The following is a 21,990-nucleotide window of genomic DNA, read 5'->3' as shown; positions in this document are numbered from 1 at the left end:
ACCAGCCCTCTGGGCTGACTCCAACCCTTGCAGTGAGGGGGCTGTTGTGGGGCCAGAGCATGGAGGTGCTGATGTGGGGTCACAGGCAGCATGGGGGGGCCTTTCTCCAGCACTCAAGGTGCTCCCGTTTTAATAAGCTTTTGCAAGGCATCACTCGAGCTCCTTAGATACCCTGTGTCTGAACAAAATCATTTCCTGTTTGACTTTGTAAATCAAAGTAGATGATACAATAATTATTAATAATATGTTGACTTATCTCATCAGCATTTTAATTAGTCAGTAGAAAAGCAATTTGCAAAGGGGCCCATCAGGCCCCCTCTGATCCAGAGGGTCATGTGCCGAGCAAGGAGAGGGGAGAGAAAGGCACTGGGGCACTGGGGCATTTTGCTGGGGAGAACTGGGACAGGGGGAGGTGTGGGAGGGGAAGGGGCAGCCTCTTTGACGGGCACTGATAAGAGTTTAATTTTCAATGCAAAGGGAATTGTTCTGGGAAAGGAGCGAGCTGAAAAGCTCCTGGGAGCCCTTTGAAGTTCTAATTGAGAGGAGCCGCAGCCCGCGGGACAGGGACGCTCCCGGTGACCCTTCCCTTCCTGCACGTGTCTCCAGGGTGGAGGTGAGGGGGGGCTGCGATTAAACCCCTGAGCAGCAATTACAGCCAATTACCCCTCAGTTAATTGTCTGGCAAGGGAAAATGTCAAAACAGGCCAGGCGTGGCTCCCTGATGGCCTGACACTGCCCAGGGCCCACAGCTCTGCTGGCTCTCACCATGCCCACTGCTCCCAGCCCCTGCTCCTCCACTCTTGCTGGTCCACAGCACACCAAGAAGGGAAACAACCTCCCAGTGAGGCAAGTTCACTTTGCCCTCAGCTGGGATGAAAACATCAGGACTTTGTGGGTGGCACCCTTCCAGTTTTGCAGTGCTGATGCTTTGGGCTGTTGCCCTGACTGTGTGGGCAGCTCTGGGATCAACCAGTCCAGAGGAGGAAACCTCTGAGGCTGCTGCCTTTCCTCTGGCATCCCCAGAAGACACAGAGAGGTGGGACAGAACGTGCAGGTGCTGGAAAAGAAAGCTGTAGGGCACTGGGCAGTGAGCTAGCAGACACAAGTCCCTTCCTGAGGCTCCTCAGGCTGGGGACCAAGGCTCTGTGCTGCTTAGTGCCCTGCAAAGACCCAGGCAGAGCTACCCACCTCCCAGTGTCACCCATGTGGTGGCCCTGGGGGAAAATGGAGATGTGGGTAAAGCAAAACAAACATGACTTCAGCTAGGGAGGCAGGGTCAGCAATGCTCTCCCTTGGCAGGAGGATGCTGTGTCTGTCTGTGGATGGCACAGATACACTGTGAGGAAATCCTGCACCCTTTTTATTATTTATTATATTTGTTATTTATTATTATTGCATATTTTTAGCAAACATCACTAATAAGATGGAGACTTTAGATGTATTTAGTGTTCAGGAGCTGCTGGTGAAGGGCTGCTGGGCACCTGCTGTAGAGGAGCAGCACAGCACTGACTGCCCTGAGACACAGCCCCAGCACCCTGTGGTCATCCAGTGCATGACACCTGACAGCTCAAATGAGTTGGGACCCCAGATTCATCCCCTGGATTCATCCCCTGGATTTGTGAATGTGCAGTACAGGATGCTGCACCTTAACCACCCGTGGAAGTCCCTGATGTGGTGAGAATGAGGCTCCTTTGGGCTCAATCCTTTGTCTGCTTTGAGAGTGCAAGGCCATGCCCAGAACAACCAGCTCAGGTGGATTCATCTTCACCCAGGTCCCCTCGGTGATGCAATGGGTCCCACCTGCATGACAGCAGGCAATGGGCCTGGAGATGGGGTCACAGAGGCATCAGGAGAGCTGGACTCATGGAAGAGGATCCAGAAGGAGAGCCTTGGGCAGTCTGTGAGTGGCAGAGGATCTGACTATGCGGAGGAATTGCCTAGGGAGTGATGAAAGGCAGAGCACTGGATGTGGACAGAGGAAAACATCCCTGACTCCCAGAAAATCCCAGAAAAGTTCTCCTTCCCAGGGGAGCAGAGGAAGCCCTGGTCCCCGACTCCCTGAAGGTGTGTTGAGCTCCTCCAGGGTGCCAGGTTTTGGCAGCAGGGCTGAAATGAGATGACAGCTGAGTAGAGACAGGACAGAGATCCACACAACCAAGGGCAGCCTGTGGATGACCATGAAGAGGACAACATCTGCCTCATGCAGGCAGTGGCAGAGGAAAGTCTGGTGGCTGGAGACAAAGCCAGGCACACCCTCATAGCGATGGGTTTTTAACAGGGGCCTGTTAACAGCATCACCACAGGACCTGGAGTATTTACCAGCACTGGCAATTTTGCAGCCAAGGATGTTTTCTCCTAAAAGCTGGGCTGCTCTGAGAGCTGAATGAACTGACAGGCCTGAAGGCCTGTGTTTATGCAGGAGATCACATCACATTAGTTCCGCGGTCCCCTCTGACCTTGTACCTCTCAATCTATTACATTCCCAGGACACTCATTTGCAACAGCTAACTGCTAAAATTAGAGCTGAGTTAACAATTTAATATATTTACATATACGATAAAGCCTGATAGAAATCTGATCATTGGTATTATTATGAATTCACCGTTCTGATCACTCCTGCTCAAGCAGCGCAGGGACTGAAAATCTCAAGCAACAGATCAATGAAAATTATTAGAGGCCTGGGAAGATTTCTGTGGGAGGTGGAATTGAAAAGATTAGGACCGTTTAGTTCAGAGAAAGGATGAAAAAGAATGGACATGAAAAATCAAAACAGTAGCAACAGCCAGGTAGGCACCCCAATTTTGCACGTTTCGTGCCAGCAGCAAGCCCCACTGTGCCTTGCAGTAGGTCCTGTGGGTATTTATGGGATTGTTTCTGTTCTCTAAATGAATGAGAAAAATCCTTCCAGCCAGGTCACTCTGACATCTGGAACTCTATTTCCAGAAAGCTCCTGCAGCAGAAAAATCTGGCAAGTGAAGGGGGCACGGGGAGAGGATCCAACCAGTGTAGATGGCAGGCTCACGTGGGGGTCACCACCCCGACGTCCCTCCCAGCCACACCACAGGGCTTTGTGTCTGCATCCCCATTCCCCATCAGGAACCATCTGCAGGGGAGGCCCCCTCACCCTTTTGCCCAGTTCCCACAGAAACTTCTCTGATTACAGGCAGTTGGGAGCTTCCCAGTTGTTCATGGCTGTTCCCTCTGATGCAGCAAAGAATGAGATGCTTCTTAGCATGAGTCCCACCTCTTGAGTCCCCTCAAAACTCAGGACCTGGTGACAACCTGGTCCCTAGCAGAGGACATGGAGGGTTAAATGGCATTTCCAAAACAGCTGCTTCCCACTGCTAGTATTTTAGGCTGGCATTTTCCCAACAGACTTTGTCTCTTTGTCCCATAAGCACTGACCTGGGGCTGAGATGTCCATTCCCTGTCCATCCCCTGACCCCCTGCCACAGGGACCCACAGTGACCTGTCCCACTGAGTTCCCTCTGTGCCAACAGCCGCTTCATACTTACCCCATGTGAGGGATAAGTCATCCAGCCCCAGTCCCCCGGGATTGTTGACGTGTCTAGCAAGTTCACTGGAAAACACAGGAGCAAAAGGCTGTGTTAGAAAGCTTTGTCCCCATCTCCAAGGGGTGAGGAGCCGAGGCACCAAGAACCCCCTCCACACATGACACTTGCTTGAATGTTCCCCCCCCATCAGTCTGCTGGCAGGGACTGCCTGGCTGGACGTGAGGAAGGCATGGATGAGGGGATGGCAACAAGTGATGCTGCCCAGAGCTGGTTGATCAGGACAGAGTTGAGTCCAGGCTCTACAACAGAGCAGTGCAACCTTTTAGAGGAGAGTGGGCTGCAAACAGCAGGTCAGAGGGAATGCAAAGCAAGGAGGGGCTGTGGAAACAAACTTCCAACACCAGGTTGTCAACCATTCCCACCTTGGGCCAACACTGATGCAACTGGAGCGTCGTTCCTCAGTTGGACACTTCTCCTCTGGAAGCCCTTTAGGCTCAGCTCCCTCCCAGCATCCCTGGTTTGAAGTCTGTGCTCCAGCAGCTGCTGTAATTGCACACTGCAGTGCCTGGCTCCAGCACAAAGTGACCCCCCATGGTCCTGGCTGACACCCCACTGGAGAGGTCCATCAAAGCCAAACCTTGCAAATCCCTGCCACCACTGGGAGCCCAGCTTAACGAGGAGCCACAGGCAAACTGCAAGAGGAGAGCAGCTTGTGGGGGGGGAGAAGTGAGGACGACTTTGAATGTGCTCAGGAGCTTCCTGTGGAAACCTGTGCAGTGTCAGCAGTGGGGGAAAGCAGGATGCCATGGCCCTGCTGCCTCAGTCATCCGAGCCCCACACCCAGATCCCACAGCACCAGGCAGAGGAGAGCCTTGCCAATGCCTGATAACCCCCTGACTTGCTCAGCACCTGAGGAAGGAGCCCAAGCCCCAGCTCTGCAGTGCAGATTCAGAGGGATGGAGGCTTGGGAGAGGGTGCCCTGACCCTTGGGAGTGAGTGCAGTGGGCACCAGCACCCTGATGCCTCATCACCCCTCAACAGCACCAGCCTCCCACAGGGCCCCCAGTGCCTCCAGCTTTCCCTGTTGCTCCTTGTCCTGCAGCCACCCAGTAAGGTGCTGTGCCCATGCTGGCTGCCTTTCCTCACCCTTGAGCAGCTTCAAACTGGACCTCAAGGCACCTTGTCACAGCATCCCTCTGCAGCACCAGGTCTGGGCTGGTCCCTGGGCTCTGGAGGGACACTGGTGTTGGTGCAAGGACCAGCTTTGTCTCAGCGGGGATGGGGCACATAAGGACAGCAGCTCCAGCCCTGGCAGAGCCCGAGCTCAGCGTGAGGCTGGTCCCTGCAGCCCGAGGAACGGGTGCCACTTTCATTTACTATTACCAGGCAGGGAAGGAGAGGGGGGGAGAGAGGAGCAGAGACGTGAGCTGGCTGTGAAACACCCGTACGTCATGCTTCTGACAGAGCAGATTAGGAGCTTTTGAGGCATTTATTAATGTTAGCAGAACAATTTGAAAGAATTTCCAGGGTTTCTTGTGTGGCTCCATTGGCCCAACAGCAGGCTGAGCCCCTCCACTCCCCGCGCGGCACTGCTCCCACTGCTAAGGAGGCCCCTTGCCCTCAGTATGGAGTAATTACCTCGAAGATCTCAAATCCATTTTTATTTGTTATTGTTAATCTGAAGATTTTCTGCCTATTTTCCCTGGGTAATTCGCCCAGCAGGAGCCCAGGTTTGGGAGTTTCCCTGCTCGCAGTGCAGGAGCACGGTCCTGGTGACCCTCAGCAGGCAGGTTGCAGGGAGGGGGCAGTTTTCACAGACCCTCTCTCCCCTCCCCACCGTGGTCTCCGCACCCTCTTTCCCACGCCGAGATGCTCTGCAGTGGACGTGGGTGCCTCCCACTGCTCCCCAGGCAGCACGAGGAGCCTGCATGGACTGGGATCCAGTGGGAGCATCATGTCGTGAGGAACAATGTTGAGACCACATAGTGGGGTGTACCCCAGCCTTGTCTGCACAGCGGTGTGTGCAAGCTGGAGCCTCCTTGCCACACCCATATGCTGACCATGTTGTTTTCACCCAGTCCCACAGAGATGGAGGAGTTGTCTCCTTGTGGGTGCTTTGGTGCCCACCATCTTGCATCCGTGGTCAGATTCCTCATGCCCCTTTGCAGGAAGAGGGATAAGCTATTTCTTTTACTCTCTCACAAGCAGTTCAGCCAAGCACACGGGAGCCCTGTGCATTAAGCCCACTGTGGCAGGCTCTGTACAAACATAAAGGCATCGCGTGCCCGAGAGCTCTTGCGTTAACTCCCGGTATAGCACACACATCTCTGGATACAAGTGGCCATCCAGCAGCGCTGCGACGTGCTGTGCTGGGATACAGGCAGACCAACAGCCTCCCAAAACCCAACCTGTTACAGACCAGGCTACAGCCCAGCTCTGGAGGGGACCATGCGACAAGTGCCCGTCCAGCCCCTCGCAGGTTCTCCAGGGGCGACGCTCAGAGCCCGCCCTCGCTGCCGGAGGGCGAGAGAGACCCCCACAAAGGACCCCTTTCAGCTGAAACTTTTTTTTTTTTTTTTTTTTTTTTTTTTTCCCCAGAAAATGTGCCGGTTTGGGAGACCTCCCTCTCCTACAGCTGGGCGATTCTGTTTGATGTTATGGACTGTCTGCACGTATCAGTCTCAAACTGCGAGCTCCATTTTGTCTTCCCGAGCACCATTTTGTCGTTCCCCTATTCTGTGCCTTGGCCTTGCCTCGGCGCATTGAGCCAAAACACCAGGAGGTGTCAGGGGAAATTCTCGCCCTGGTGGAAAAGCTGTCAAGCCTGATTGCCCTTTCAAATGGAAGCACCTAGGAGTGAGCAGGTTGCTTCCCAGCACCAACTGGGGTCTGGAGACAGAGCCTCACGTAAGGCAGACCCTCTTGCTGCATAAAGTTGTAATGGGGTGTGAGTAGTGCACGTTGCAGCCTCATAGCCACAGATTAGACAGGAGTCAAAGTGTATGAATCTGTATATGATGTATATGTATATTGTATTTCTACCTCTACCTTTATTTTTGGATCTGTACCTATTTTGTATCCATACCCATATCTACCAAATCCCAAACACCGCTTGGGATGAGAGAGGAAGCTGAGGCAGGGACTAGCATCCAGAGGACGTGAGTTTTTCCTGGAGCCATCTATCTCTTGTCATATATCTACACCTGTATCTTATATCTATGTTTATATCTGTATCATTTATATCTCTATCAATATCTATATTTATACCTATATCATCTATAAAGAGTGAGTGCTCAGATATCCTTCCCAGCACTTGCACTGGTGGCCACAGCTCCTGCAGGGCTGTATTACATCCCTACAAACAGATGCATCAGCACCTCGGGGTCTCACATCCAAGTGTCCTAGGCTCAGAAATGGGCTCATGGTATCTAAGGGAGCACGTGGATCTTCAGCCCACCCAGGGGCGCATGGTGGGGTGGTGAAACAAGTCTGGGGCTGACATGCTGGGGGATGTGCTGAGCCCCAGCCTCTGGAAGAGCAGTGGGGGACCAAAGAGAGCTCCGAGCACCCTCACTAATTGTTAACCCACTGCAGTCCCTCCTCTAATTACTCCACCGTCTCCCTCCTAGGCAGGGGCTTTGTAGCGCAGGCGTGGGGAGGAAGGGTCAGTGGGAGCAGCCCTGTTCCCTTGGGCTTCAGTTCCTCTCCATCACAACTTCAAAGGCCTCCCAAGATTCACAGCCAGGCTCCCCCCCCATGCAACAACGCCTTTTGCATCGGTAATTAAACCCTTATCAGCACGGTTTGGCACTCCTGCTCCCCGCTGCCCAAAGACCTGCAGGCTCAGCTCTGCGGCCCCAAGCAGGTCTGCACACCCCACACCAGCCCCATTCCAGGGGGGGACAACCCAGGGAGGGTTATCCACAGCAGGAAGAAAGTCAGGGTATGGGAAAGGGACAGGGAAGGCTCCCTGAGAGAAGGGGAACGAGAGCCAGTGGCATTCATTTCCTGTAAGATCGGGCAGGACTTTGAAGGGGCAGATGGGGCCGGGCTGGGTCAGCTGTTTGTGTCCCACTGTTTAATCCAAGAGCCTGCTGAATAGCCAGCCACGACCTTTCCAACTTGTGAGGCAAAGCTGAGACACAAAGCTGTGTCTTACTGGCCTTGGAACATGGTAGGAGGAAAGGACGGGAAGCTTCACTTTCAGCTTCCTGATCCCTGGGACAATATTTATCTTTAAGGAGTGAAAAATAACCATTTATTCCCCAACATGGGAGGCCAAGCATTGGGGCTCAGAGAGAGGAGCAGCAAGCCTGGGGGGTAGGTCAGCTTTCTCCATTTGGGAGCTGTGCACAGGGAATGTTCCCCACAAACCTGGGTCAGCACTGCAGCACTGGGGTGCTGCTCTGCCAGACCAAAGACTGGATCCAGGTGGGATTTGTCCAGCAGCTGCTCATCCACAAGGCTGCACAGACTAAGGACACAGCAGGGATGGTGCTCACCTCAGCACCCACCGGCCTCAGCTGCCCAGAGAAGGAGTTTAGAAAAGCAATGTGGGTAGATCTAAAAAAAAATGTCACCAAATGCAGGATTTCCACACTACTGGAAATGCCAGAATCAGGCTGGGGAAAAAAAAAAAACAAAAACAACAACCCCTCCCCCCCAAAACCAAACCAAACCAAACCAAAAAAAACCAACCAACCAGAAAAAAAAAAAAACAAACCATAAACCAAAAACAATCAAACAAAACAACTCCACCCCCCCCCAAGAAAACCCAAAACAAGCTAAAAAGAAACATTTTCAAACTAAAGCAGCGCTGCTTTTTGGCCATGCCCTAATTCCCATTTCAGGATTTCTTCTCAGACCTCCAGATTGTTGCTGTGAACTTTCTGTATTTAATTCTATATCGTTTTGTAATGCATCAGGAGCGGTAATGCCCATAAGGACTGCCCAGAGGGTCACCCCTTTTCACTATACCCAGAGCAGGAGATACTTTGATGTAGGAAGAAAGCTTGTTTGTTCAATCAGTGCTAATAAAAAGCTGCGGTTCAGGTTTTAAAAATAAAATTATCAACCTGATCCTTCCAGCCCCTGCATGATATCATGTGAGATAATGTGCAGCGCATAACCTGCGGTAGGGCTGAGGTGTTGTGAAATAATGTAAAAAAATGAAACAAAACAAAACACCCCTGAATAAAGTATTTCTAAAGCTAGAAACCTTGAAATTATAGGGCAGGGTTTTTTTATTTCCCAGAAGAAAAAAAAAAAAAAAAGAAAAAAGCACATCAAAAGCCAAACGGCAAAAAGATGTTCCCTCTCAAAACTACGGGTGAGAAAATAGAGACGTAAAATGGTCGTGTTTCCTGCTCACTTTGAGGCTCCTGATGCTTGTCTGCAGTGGGATAGACAGGGAGAGCTGGGCACACTGGCTTAGGAGACCCAAATGAAAGCCCACACGCTCCCCACTGCTGGGCAGGGTGTTACAGTGCTGGTGCATATCCCCATTACTGGTGTGCATCCCCATTACTGGTGTGCATCCCCATTACTGGTGTGCATCCCCATTACTGGTGTGTATCCCCATTACTGGTGCATATCCCCAGTACTGGTGTGCATCCCCATTACTGGTGTGCATCCCCAGTACTGGTGTGCATCCCCATTACTGGTGTGCATCCCCATTACTGGTGTGCACCCCCATTACTGGTGTGTATCCCCATTACTGGTGCATATCCCCAGTACTGGTGTGCATCCCCATTACTGGTGTGCATCCCCAGTACTGGTGTGCATCCCCATTACTGGTGTGTATCCCCAGTACTGGTGTGTATCCCCATTACTGGTGTGTATCCCCATTACTGGTGTGCATCCCCATTACTGGTGTGTATCCCCAGTACTGGTGTGTATGTCCCCGGTACTGGTGTGTATGTCCCCGGTACTGGTGTGTATCTCTGCACTGTGGCACTCACAGGTTTCAATGCAGGCAGTGTGTGGTCAGAGATGGACATAAATAGCTGACTGGAAATGTCAACCCCCCCTGGGCTGTCCCAGGGCTTGAGGACGGGGTGCGTGGAGCCAGACACGGGGCTCAGAGGGAGGGGTGAGCACATTCTTCCGTGTCGCTGGTCCAGGAGCTTGTGCCAGCGGGGAAGGAACTATTTTGAGCTCAAGGGGTGGCTGGACTTGTAATTCAGGGCAGAAGCCAGAGGAGGAGGTGAGAAGGCTCTGGGGATAGGGGTGAGAAAGGTCAGGGAGGCAAGAAATTCCATCAGTCTGATGTGAGCAGAGGAAAGAGCAGAACAATGGTGAGGCTGGGAAAGGGACAGGCACTGGAGTCCCTGTGGCCCTGGACCCTCGAGGGCTTGGCACAACTGGTGTCCCCAGGTCTGGATTTGGCCATCTGGGAGTCACACGAGTCCTTTCCATCACAGTGTCCCCAGCCTGAGGGACGGCAAGACAATCTGGCCCTATCCATCAGCAGAGAGGAGCCTGTGCCTTGCACAGCCACCCCTTGGCATCTCATCTGGCTGAAGACCTGCAAGAACTGATCCACTGAACCCCCATGCCAACAAAGGGTAGCTCCTGGCATCCCTGACCACTATCCCCAAGCCCAGAAGCTTGAACCTGCATCCAAACCCAGGCACAGGAACAGAATAAACACCTCGTGCCACCAGCCATGCAATACCATGACAGCCTTTCAAAACCATACAGAAGTTTTCTAGCACAAAATACATGTCCTCTACTTGCAGTCAGCAAAACCTATGTGGTACAGACTCGAAGAAATGGGAGTCATGTCCAGAAGGGTTTGTCCAAGAATCCTCACACCAGTTGTGTGTGTGGTGTGACATGAGCCAGGTCCCGGATGGCCAAAACCTGACTCCCTCTTCTCTTTTCTCACATCTGTTGGGTATAATAAAATTGGCACAAACGCTTTTTCAGCTCTGGTCACTGAGGTTTCTGACCTCTGCTGCATTTTTTAGGCATTGAAGCTCATGCCAGGTAAGCTTCTAGAGCATCTCACTCCCCACCTGTAAGTCGCGTGTCCACTCTGTTGTCTCCTGCCTGTTTGGCATTTTGCAGATTTCTTACATAGAACTGTCCCTTCCCATACCATCCACAGTGACTCGGGCGCTGGAGACCTGTGCCTGTCTCAGATCCTGGAGTCCCAGAGCAGGACAAACCCTGCAGTACCCCGAAAATGACACCCTGCCCTTCCCATGAACCCCTGTGTCCCAGCAGTCCTGGCAAAGATTTCAGTGTTATCCTCTCTGGAATCCTCACTAGGGAAACATGGGTTTTACAAATGTGCTCGCTTATCTGGATTATCTGGAGGGGCTTTGCATGGCAGTTTTTCAGGCTGTCGGATGCTTTTTCCCTAATTTCTCTGAGGATGTCTTTGCTCTCACACCAGTTGGCCACCCTAAATTGTGCTGAGCTGTTTGTACCCCAGTGACATTTTTAAAGCAAGATAATTTCTTTTAAAGGCTTTTGCCTTTGCTCTCTTAAAAATAGCTTTCTAAAATGGAACATTTTCACAGACAAAAATACCAATACTAACCGCGTTTGAGGGGACAGGCTGAATATCTCATACCACTGGTAATTAAATATCACAAAAGTCCTTAAAAATTGCATGGGAGGTACATAAAACAGAAGGTACTTCATCCAAGGAAGGATCCAGGGACTTGTGGCATTGTTCATTGTTGATGCTGGGATGGAGCTGGGACAGAGCTGGTCGATCCAGCTGCAGCCAGCGCTTGTTGCCACTCACTGATGTGGTTAAATAAGCATTTTAAATATGAGAAACTGGAGACAGAGCAGAAAACACCACAGGCACAACTATGATACCGGGGCTGGAGGGAAAAAAATATCCCAGAAGGGAACCTGCAGAGCCCAATCTGCTCATGCCCACGAGGGTTGAGAGGTGCCCGGGTGCGCTCAGCACACTCTCACAGCTGAAAAATATGGGCTCTTTAATCCTGCAGGAAAAGCCTAACAAGAACAAATGGCTGGAAGGTGAAGCCAGGCAAATTTGTATTAGGGAAAGAGGGGGCCAATCTTTAAAGGCTGGGACTGATGAGCCCTTGGAAGGGATTATTAAAGGCAGGGCTGGGTCTGCTTTTGCGGATGCCTTCAGATAAAAGGTGAATACTTTTCTGGACTCACTTCCCGGGCCAAACACACTTCATTAGGCTTTATTGGTGTGCCTGGATCTGATCAATTAAGGAGTTGCATCTTATGTTGTTATTTATGACCCCGAGTGCCACACATCGGCGCGGGCAAGACACGGGGGGGGTTTATTTATTTTTGAAGGAAATAACGCCCGGCTGATCCCACCACTCACTTTTGAACCAGCAGGGCCGAAGGGGTTAATCACTTCCCTGTGACAGAGGAATCATTTTGAGTGTTGGCCAGGCAAACAGGCTGGGTTAGGAGAATGAACTATCAAAAAACTGTCAGGGTATGAATAGAGTTATCATATGAATGGATGTTCCCTGGAGATAAAGGCAGCACCAAAGGCTGCCAGCGAGGCCAGCGGGGACAGGCGGAACACAGGACACGGGCGGAACACAGGACCCAGCCAGAACAAAGAGCAGAGGTGTCGGGGTGTCTCAGTGAAACCCACACTTCCCCAGGTCCTGCCTGCCAGGACCCGCTCACCAACCCCGGCAGGACGCCTGGGATGAGCCTCTCTCCTTCCCTCCTCTCTCCCTCCTCTCCCTGAGCATCTTTTGGGGCCGGGGTTTGCCGCCGAGCTCTTGCTTTTCTTTTGGGTAAAATATTTTTCTAATAATTTCTCAGCGAGGAAAAAAAAACCAGGGAATTCTTTCTTCCGTGCAGCAATTCACCGGGTTTTCGGTTGTACTTAAATTGGGCTCCATCAGATCCATTTTCGCCGTCGCCAAAATGGGTGCCCATTTATTGTCACTGGAAACAAACTCCTCGCGATTTCAGGAAACAAGAATTCCAGGGGAATGAAAACCCTCACAGAGCAGGTGTGTTTTGTGCGCTGTCGTGCTATTTATTTTTTTTCTGCAAATTTGGGGGCTTGATTTTCGGAAGTTTTATGAGCTGCTAATACAGGAAGGGTGGAAATGAAGATGACACCAGAAACATATCCCCGTGAGCCTACCTAAAATCATGCAATATCAGCATGCTTTATATCAAATGCTTTATATCAGCATTTGGGGAGAAATAAAAAAAATTAAACACCCCCAAATTTTTATTTTTTTTTTTTTTTACAAGCGTAGCCCGAATCAACTCGCTGTTTTAAACTAATCCTTCTCCATCTCCCATCACTAGAAGTCTGTATGCCTAAACTCTCTTGTTTCCTATTCTTGCAGAGGAACACACATCCCCACAGCCTTTTGAACACAGAAAAGGCGATTTCCTCTCCCTTTCAGCGCTTTGCTTCTCCCTCGGCCCCGACTTCAGCGTCGCTGCAGAGGGGTAGGAAAGTAGCACTGAATAAATGTGCAGATGAGTTTTTCTGTTTGAGCAGAGAGGCAATTAATGAGATTACAATGAGAGATTAGTGGGGGAGGCCGCCACGGACCCTTCCTGTGGCCCCCGTTTTGGTAGCGCGGCAAGCGGCTGGGCTTTCCTAAGGATCCTGGTGCTCTCCTACACCCCATCCCTGCTGAGTGCAGGAACAAAACACCTCGATCCCCAAACCCGTGGTGCGAGGAGAAGACAAGCATCCCCTTGTCATCGGCTCTGCGTCCTCCCCTGTGCATCACCACATCCCTATCACCTGCTGTCCGCCTCGTCCAGACCTACATGCCCCAAAATGCTGGGGGAGATGTCCCAGATCCCCCTTTCCTGCACGGCAGTCCCACTCAAGCTCACCCGCAGGCCATGGGGTCTCACTGTGATGGGGAGGAAGGTCGCCTTCCTCACGGGCATCACCTCGGAGGAAGCAGACCCCAGCAGCAGCATTTAAGTGCCCTTTTTTTGGCAGAAAATATGATTTTTTTTACCCCCCGCCCAAGCTTCAAATGTGGTAATTTCTGCTCATCTGATTTTCTTTCAATACAACAAAGATATTTCATATTTTATTATTTAACTTCAATTTGTGGTATCATATAAAACGCCCACTTTATTATTTTCACCTGTGCAACTCAGTGTGCAACAGTGTAAATATTTTAGTCTCTCACACTATCTTCATATTATTAAAAATAACTTTTATACTTCCCTGCTCTAAAGCAATTTGACAATTTCAGACAAATCTTTTTTACAGTACTCCAAATAACAATCTTCCACATCCTGCAAATTTTCACTAATCTATAAAAAAAAAAAATCTGAGTTTTGGCTTTCGATGCATTTTGCAATGGCTGCTGTGCCGAAATGGGGGATTCCCATGGAATGGTGATTCCCTTTTCCTCCCATTTCTTGGGTACCCACCGCACGCAAGACTGAAAGGAATAAAAAAATATGAGCTTAAAACTTCTCGGAACAAATCTTTCAGGAAAGGGAAAGGCGCTGGGAGCTCTTGGAAGAGGAAAAAACTCGGGATTGAGGCCGTTTTTTTGGTTAATACGTGTTTTTATACACAAATTGCCTCCCAACACGCGCATGCGAAGCGCAGCACGCCCGGCCTGAAGTCTGCTTTGCGGCTGTAATTTTCTACCCTGCGGTTCTCAAACCAGCGTTGGGTTTGCCAGGGAGCACGGCCAGGGATGCAGGGCACGGAGAGGCCGTGGGAGCAGGCAGAGGTGACGGGCAGCGGGGCACCCTGGTGCCGTGGCGACGCCCCCGCTCCGTGCCCGCGTGCACCATGTGCAGTAGGAATGGGGCGGTCAAGCCTGGCACAACTGGAGTGTGGGAGACCCCAGGGCTGGGCTGCACTTTGCAGTGTCTCCCCACATTTCCAGCCCCATCTCCGTGGCAGGGGGCCCAACGACCGGCACCACAGCTGCCCCAGAACGGGCGCTGCTCCCAGCCCATCCCAGCACCCTGGGACACTGGGAGCTGGCAGGAGCCTGCAGCCACATCCCCAGCTCCACCGCCCGTGTTGCGGGGCCCGGCTGGCACTGAGCTGCCCCGTCCCACGGCACAGGATCCACAGCATCCAGAGCCAGGAGCATCTTCAGGGGCGGAGGACGGAGCACCAACAGCTTGCTGGAGCACCCCACAATTTCTCCTGATGTCACCCAGCACTCAGGCCTGGCTGTCCAGGCAGACACCATAAAATCCACCCCAGCAGCCAGCGATCTCTTCTGCAGAAGACAGCGAAGAGGCCTCAGCCTGGCTTGTCCATGCTAGAGGTCCGCCAAGCCCAGGCAGGGCTGTTTGGCTTTGTGGGGCTGCAGCGCCCAGGGCAGCATGGGCAGCGTCCTGCACTGCTCTGTGCCCGGGGCTCGGGGCATGGGGCAGCATCCTGCACCACAGAGCAGAAACCAGGCAAGGGCTGGAGTTGTCAGGGTGCTGGGGCCCCATCCTGCACCCTCATAGCCCATGCCCAGGAGTGAGACCCAATGCAATCTCCCTGCACGGGCAGGAAAGCTGATGAGGAAAGGAGCAGGAGGAGGGCCAGGAAGTGGACAGTGGGCAGAAAACAGAGTTAGGACCAGCAAATAGCTGGAAATGGGGAATGGAAGGGAGGAAGGTGCTGGTGTGTGTTGGAAGACGGCAGTGAGCACAAGGAGCCGGCCCAGCGGGGTACCACAAAGCACATGAGGCACAGCAGCGCCAGCCCATGGGCCTCAGCATGCCAGAAGGATGGCAGGGATGCAGGGGCAGGGTAAGGGAGAGGTGCCACTGCCAGCATGGGGTAGGGACACCGGCCCCAGGGCTCGCTGCAGAGCTGCCGTGGCTCTCAGGCACAGCAGAAGGGAGGAAGGATGCTGCTGCCAGTGCCAAGGACACGCTCGGGAGCGGGAACGGCAGATCTCTGGTGATGAAGATCAGCAGACCCAGGAAGCAGCCGTGCCGCTGCTGCCAGCACAGAGGGAGGCAGGAGAACGGGTGGGTGGCAAGAGCAGGAGCAGCACTGCCGAAGCCGAGTTCTCAGAGAGAACTGAGACACCAGAGTAGGGACGTGGACAAAGGCCAGGGATGAGGGCAGCCAGCAGCAGGGCAGAGCAGCCGGGTGGAGGGAGCAGGCCTGATGTGGCTGACACCAAGATGTCGGGAGAGGATCCGTGGCTGCATCCCTGCTTTCTACTTCAGAAGTTTCCAGCCCTTTCTCTCACAAGAAGTTTCCCACCTGAGTGCCCTTTCCAGCTCCCTGCATCCTCTGCACACCTGCCCATGCCCACCTGCTCACTCCAGCCCAGCCCATGCTGCTCGGCCAACATGCACGGCCCTGTGCTGCTGCCAGCTCTGGTGGTGGGGATCGCCATGGCTGGGCTGGTGCCGGTATCCCCGTCCCTTCTGCAGCCACCCCTGCGTGCTGCAGCACAGCCCCGGCAGGGGAGGGAGGCAGAGCTGCCGGCATTGCTGCAGAATCAGGTCTTCCTGCCCAGCTCCAAAGTTTTGCCTCTGGTGCAAAAGCTCCAGGATCAGCAAACTCAGCCAGGCAGGAACCTGGAGCTGCGTTCCCCTGGGAGCACGGAGAAGCCAAACCCGGCAGACCTAAGCCCGGCAGACACATCCAAACAGCCGCAGCGATCCCGTGGGTCCCCCCAACGCTGCCCCGTCGCTCCAGGGCCACCCCGGTTCCTACCTTCGCTGGTGGTGGCAGAGAGGCAGGCAGCCAACGTGATGACGATGGAGAGCGAGGATGTCAGACCCCCCTGTGCCCATGCCATGGTCCGGCGGGGCCACCAGGCGCGGGACAGGGCCACCTCTGTCGTCCCAGCACCTCTGCGAGCGAGCTACCTCTGTCCAGAGCTACGGCACTCACCGGCTAATGCAAAGGCACTTTGCGCACATTGCTCGCAGCCACACGGGCGAGCGAGCGGGGAGGGAGCAGCCTGCCCGTCACCGCTCGCAAGCCAATGGGCTGGGTGGGCTCTGCAGCGAGCCCCCCTTCCCGCGCCACACGCGCACGCTGTACCCAGACCCGGCATCCCACTCGGGCTCCCGCTCCCCACTTTCACTCGTCCTCCCGCCCTCGCAATGCTCCAGCGGTCCCCGCTGCTCCCCGTGCCGCCCATCCCTCTTCGCTGCTCCCGGCCGGCTGCGGCGAGACACAAACTTGCAGCCCCTGCAGGAGGGAGCTCTGCGCTCAGTCGGGGTCAGGTGTGAAGGGGACGGGGTTACCCGTCCGTCCCGGGGTGTGCGGAGAGGAAAATCCCTTGTAAGTGCTCCCCTTGCATGGCTGGGGAAGACAGGCAGGACACCCCCCACCCTGATGCTTTACAGGCCACGTAGTTCTGGGATAGACACTGTCTGCTTGCCCTTGACTTAGGGCAGTGGGAGCAGGGGACAGCGGGGCCAGGACTGACAACACCCTGTTTACAACCACACTGGCCACCTGAGAGACGGTCTTTCCAAAGCAGTTTGGGAGGACAAAGCAGTTGTGCCAGGCGGATAAAAGGCCGGGCACTGGGCACCGATGCCCTGTGACAGGGGGTCTGGGCTTCCTGGGGAGCACAGAGCATCCTTCCCACAGCCTCTGCATCCCTCCTGCTTGAAGCCGCCAGAATTGCCGAGCCAGGTGAGTACCTTGCTCAGCATTAAACACTCGACATCTGTCAACAGACCCCCTACAGCGGCCACGACTGCTTCCCCATCTAAATGCTGAACAATCACTAATACCTGCCTGTGGTAACCACAGATGCTGACTCCCACCTATGCCACGGGCAGGGGGCTATTTGCTCCTTCCTCTATGCACTCATAGCCAGGGACTGATGTGTGATTGCAGCTCTCCCCTGCCCCAGGAACTCACCCCAGGACGAAGCACATGGGGCAGGGTGAGCATCTCTCTCTGTTGTCTCTCTGTCAGGCCATACCTTGGATAAAACTCACCTCAGACTTGCTCAGTGGGGTCAGGGTGGGAGGGGTATTGCACACCCTCCATTCTACCCTGTATGCCAGTGTGTTCCCTGGAGATGCTGTACCCCATGCCAGGGCACCCCATGGCACCACCAGCAGCTTCCTACGTGCTGGAGTGAGAGGGGCTCCCTGCCCAACTCACGGCATGTGGTGGCAACAATTCCTCATTGAGAACGGATGAGGATTGTGCCTGCAGGGACACGTCTGCACCACTCATCACCAGGACCTGGGAACAGCACAGGGCCTCAGGTCCCTCCAGGTTTTTTCCCCTGACTGCCTGGGAAGCTGTCGGTCCAGAGGCAGTGCTGGAGAGATCCTGTCATCAGCGGTATCATGGGATGGGCTTGCAGGGCGGCTCAGGCGGGGACACAGCTGACAGGGAGGACGCCAGACATTCCTAAGGCAGCTGGCAGAGGTTGAGCTGTGCTGGGGGGCCAGGGGTGCAGCTATATGGTGATCTTTGCAGTGGACCTTGGACCAAAGGGGTTAGGGCTGATGGTCTCCCAAATCGTGCCAAGCCACTAGGAAACCCCAGAGGACACTCCAGTAGTTGCACCCTTGCAGCTGGTGGGGAGAGCAGATTTTCTACCAGCTATCACATTGCTACTCTGACCTGGAATCTCCTTCTGCTGAAAGGGCTTGTCACAGCTCAGTGCTGGATTCTTCAGCCCTCTGTTCCCAGTGCCCAAGCAGAGCCAGGCATGCCAGAGGAACAGCATTCCCACTGCCACCATCTTCCACTTGGCTCTTGTGAGATTCCACCTGCCTCCAGTTCTGGAGCCCCAACATCAGAAGGATGTGGACCTGTTGGAGCAAGTCCAGATGGGGCCACAAAGATGCTCCAAGGGCTGAAGCCCCTCTGCTACAGACACAGGCTGGGAGAGCTGGAGGGGTTCAGCCTGAAGAAGAGAAGGGGAGGGGGATGGAGCTAGGGAATTGGATTTGGGGACTATCTCAAACCATGACAGGGGAAACCTTAGAATCCCTTGCAGTGCCTAAAGTGGCTCCAAGAGAGCTGGAGAAGGATTTTGAACAAGGGCCTGGAGTGACAGGACAAGGGCAAATGGCTTCCCACTGCCAGAGGACAGGGTTAGATGGGATATTGGGAAGAAATTCTTCCCTGTGAGGGTGGTGAGGCCCTGGCACAGATTACTCAGATAAGCTGTGGCTGCTCCATCCCTGGAACTGTTCAAAGCCAGGTTGGATGGGGCTTGGAGCATCCTGGTCTGTTGAGTGATGTTTGGAATGAGATGGTCTTCAAGGTCCCTTTCAACACAAACTGTTCTATGACTCAGTGATCTCAGTCCCAAGCTCTGGAGACAAAGCTCTGGGGAGGCAGAAGCCAGTTTTGGTCTTACAGTGCTCTCAGTGCCATGCTCCAAGGGATTCACCCTGCAGACCTTCAACACATCCCAGCTGCCCACACAGGCTCTCCAGTCCCTTGATTCCATCCCAGCCTCCTGTGTTGCAGGAACATGGATCCTCCAGTCTTGCAAAAGTGCCAAGAGCTACTAGATAGTGAATGTCCCCACAGCTTTTGGCTTTGCTGTGACCCAGCATCCCAGAGGAGCTGCACTGGTTGAGCACTGTCACAGAGCGTAAAGGGGCTTTGCAGGAGCCAAGACACAGTGACTCTGGAATAGCTCGCCCCAAATCCATCCCAGGGAATGGAAGGCTTCTCAGATACACTGTCAGCTCTGGGAAGAGGGGATGACGTGTAATAGGGTGCAGAGGGGTGCTGGGGTGGTGTGAACTGTGTACCATGATGCAATGAACACACAGTGGGCACTGAAGGGGTTTGGGGGTAGGGGCAGACACCCTGGTTTCCCTGGACACTTGGTTTTGTGGTCAGGATGTGCCTCGTGTGCATAATCACTGTCTGTGCATGGAGGCTGGGCACTGTCAGGGGCACTGGAGCTGGTACAGGTTCAAACACTTGAGAAAGAACCTGGGGTGCTCCTGGCTGGGGATGCAGACCCCTTCCGTAGTAGGATCCATGTGTGACCACAAGGCATCCCAGGAACCCCAAACAGACTGGGAAAGAGCATCATGCCAGGATCCCTGGCCTCTGTGCCCACCTGCATCCTTCCCCAGGCTTCCAGTCAGTTCTCCCTGGCCTGAGCTGGTCAGGGCCTGCTGTGTGCCTCTCCCACCTCGCTGGATGCTCCTGCCTCTGCTCCTTGGTGAGTCTCTTGCCCCGTCCCTCAGCTGTGGTCCCACACCGGGCTGTCACGGAGATGGGAAGGATATTTATAGATGCTGCGGAGAGAGGAGAGCACAGCTCAGACAGGAAGGATCAGCAAAGGAAGGGAGCCAAGCCTGGCTGTACCCCCTTTGAGCCCCACCCAGGTCACCCTGCATTTAGCAGGGAGGCCACAGCCATCTTGCTAACTCTGAGTGGTTGTTGCCCTTTGCACCCAGGGATTGCCCATTGCAGCCCTGTCAAAGCAAATCTCTGCCTGGGCTGTGGAGGGCAGCCCTGCCTCTGGTGTCCCGGTGCTTCCCCAGCACACCCAGGCACTTCTGCTCTCCTGTAGCATTTGCAGAGCCACATGCCTTGGGGTCAAGACTGGTGGAGGCAGCACAGCTGGCAGTCATCAAGGGAGTGGCACCTTCTCCCCACCCACACCATTCTGTGTCAGGACACCAGCAGAGCCAGGACTCCCCACTCCCCTGTGGAGAAGGTGATGCTCAGGGCAGGGAGCAGAGCCATGCTGCAGGGCTCTGTAACCCCTGACACCTCTTCATCCATCTGTCCCCTGCTGTACATTCCTTTCCCAGGAAGAGGAGAGATGATGGGACATGGGTGCCCTCTCCCAAGCCCAGTGTGCATCCCTGTCCCACTCAGGGAGGATGAGGAGGATGAGTATGACCCTGAGCAGACACTGCACAGAGGTCCGTGATCCTCCTGTGGGTAAGGGGACAGAACTCCTGGGGGACTTTCCCCACCCAAATGACCATGAAAAATGCTCCATCCACGTCTTGGCCAGGCAACATGCCTGAATCCAAGGACCTTTAAAACTGGGGTCTAACAAATCAGGTTCCTACTGCCTTCCTCCTCCAACCCTGAGCCCTGCACCCTATGGCAAAGCTCCAGAGATCCCAGGATAGGAGGAGGGTGCTGGACCCATGCAGGTGGGACATCCCTGCACTTCCATGTCTCTGTGACATCCCCCAGCAAAACTTGCACTGTGGTGCCCCAGCCTGAGCTGTCAGCAGTAATTCCCAGGGAGCTCCAGTGAGCAGCACGTAAAGATGTGTGTGGACATCCCTTTAAACTGGCATCTGCTACATAAACACGCTGACAAGTTATCTACATCCATATCACAATTCACCTGGAGCAATCAGGGTGCTACATCACCGTAATTCCTTGTGCTGTGCCAGGGCTGGGACAAACTGCTTGGCTGCAAGGCTGAGGATCACAGGGACCGTGTCTCACCTCCTCCCTGCCCCCTGGGCAGCCTGTCAGGTTCTTTGCGCTCTCTGGTGCTCTAGGGTTGTTCTTTTCCTAAAGTGTCAGGACCCTTTTTTTGGCAAGGTGCCTGCCCTGAGGAGCAGGTGGAGTGATGCCTTCCCTGCTTGCCCAGCACTTACTGGGGCTCACCAGTGTTCCCATCACTGCCTGGCCTCCTACCCACGGGAACAGCCATCAAGCCAGGGTCTTTCATGAGATGACACAGCTGAAGATCTCCCCTAGTCCTTCAGTATGGTCAGGTGGAGGGTGCTGTCCCCTTCCTCGTTACCATAGGCAGGTTGCTTCCATTAATGCCAGGGAGAGGGTGTTAGTCCTGATGAGGGATGGTGTAGTGGGTTGACCCTGGCCAGATGCCAGGTACCCACTAAAGCCTCTCACTCTCCCTCTGCAACTGGACAGAGGAGAGAGAAAAAAAAACCAAGATTCATGGTTCATGAGTAGAGATAAGAGCTGGGAGAGGTCAGTGACTGATCACCTTCATGGGCAAAACAGACTCAAAGTGGGGATAGTACTTAAATTTATTACTGAGAAGATAAGAGCCAAAGAGTGAGACATAAAGCAGTCTTAAAAACACCTTCCCCCCACCCCTCCTTCTGTGTTCTCCCTCCTTCCCCCCAGCAGTGCAGGAGGACAGGAATGGGGGTCACGGTCGGTTGTTGTTTCTGCTGCTGCTCAGGGAGAGGAGTTGGAGCCCTTCCCCTGCTCCCGTGGGGTCCCTCCCTCGGGAAACAGTCCTGGATGGAGCTCTGGTATGAGTCCATCCCTCGGGCAGCAGCTCTTCCCAACCTGCTGTCCCGTGGGTCACTCCTCCATGGGGTCAGTCCCTCACGGATGAGCTGTACCAGGTGGGTCCCCCACAGGGGCCATGAGTCCTACCTGGGAAAAACCTGGGCTTCCCTCTCCATGGGCTGCAGGTCCCTGCCAGGACCCTGCTCCATCCTGGGCCTGCCACGGGGTCACAGCCCCCTTCCTGCATCCACCTGCTCCAGCGTGGGAGCCTCCAGGGGCTGCAGGGGGGTCTCTGCACCCTGATGGTCCCCCAGGGGCTGCAGGGGGGTCTCTGCACCCCGA

The 21,990-nt window shown here is 54.0% G+C and overlaps 1 protein-coding gene and 1 long non-coding RNA gene across 2 annotated transcripts in view; both read right to left on the bottom strand.

Annotated features, from left to right (window-relative positions):
- EPHA8 (EPH receptor A8) overlaps positions 1 to 16,456 on the bottom strand; it is a 49,837-nt gene extending 33,381 nt beyond the window's left edge. Inside the window, exons 1-2 of the mRNA XM_064678697.1 lie at positions 16,171 to 16,456; positions 3,516 to 3,580 (exon numbers count right to left, since the gene is read on the bottom strand). Of these exons, the coding sequence (XP_064534767.1) occupies positions 3,516 to 3,580; positions 16,171 to 16,255 (150 nt within the window). The 5' untranslated portion in view covers positions 16,256 to 16,456. The remainder of the gene's footprint in view (positions 1 to 3,515; positions 3,581 to 16,170) is intronic.
- LOC135425922 (uncharacterized) overlaps positions 1 to 21,990 on the bottom strand; it is a 337,473-nt gene that overhangs the window by 83,281 nt on the left and 232,202 nt on the right. The gene's annotated exons all lie outside the window — the stretch shown is intronic.

The sequence above is a fragment of the Pseudopipra pipra genome, chromosome 22 (genome assembly GCF_036250125.1).
Source record: "Pseudopipra pipra isolate bDixPip1 chromosome 22, bDixPip1.hap1, whole genome shotgun sequence".
NCBI lineage: Eukaryota > Metazoa > Chordata > Aves > Passeriformes > Pipridae > Pseudopipra > Pseudopipra pipra.
The sequence above is the reverse complement of the archived record's forward strand: the minus strand, read 5'-3'. Positions and strand labels throughout refer to the sequence as shown.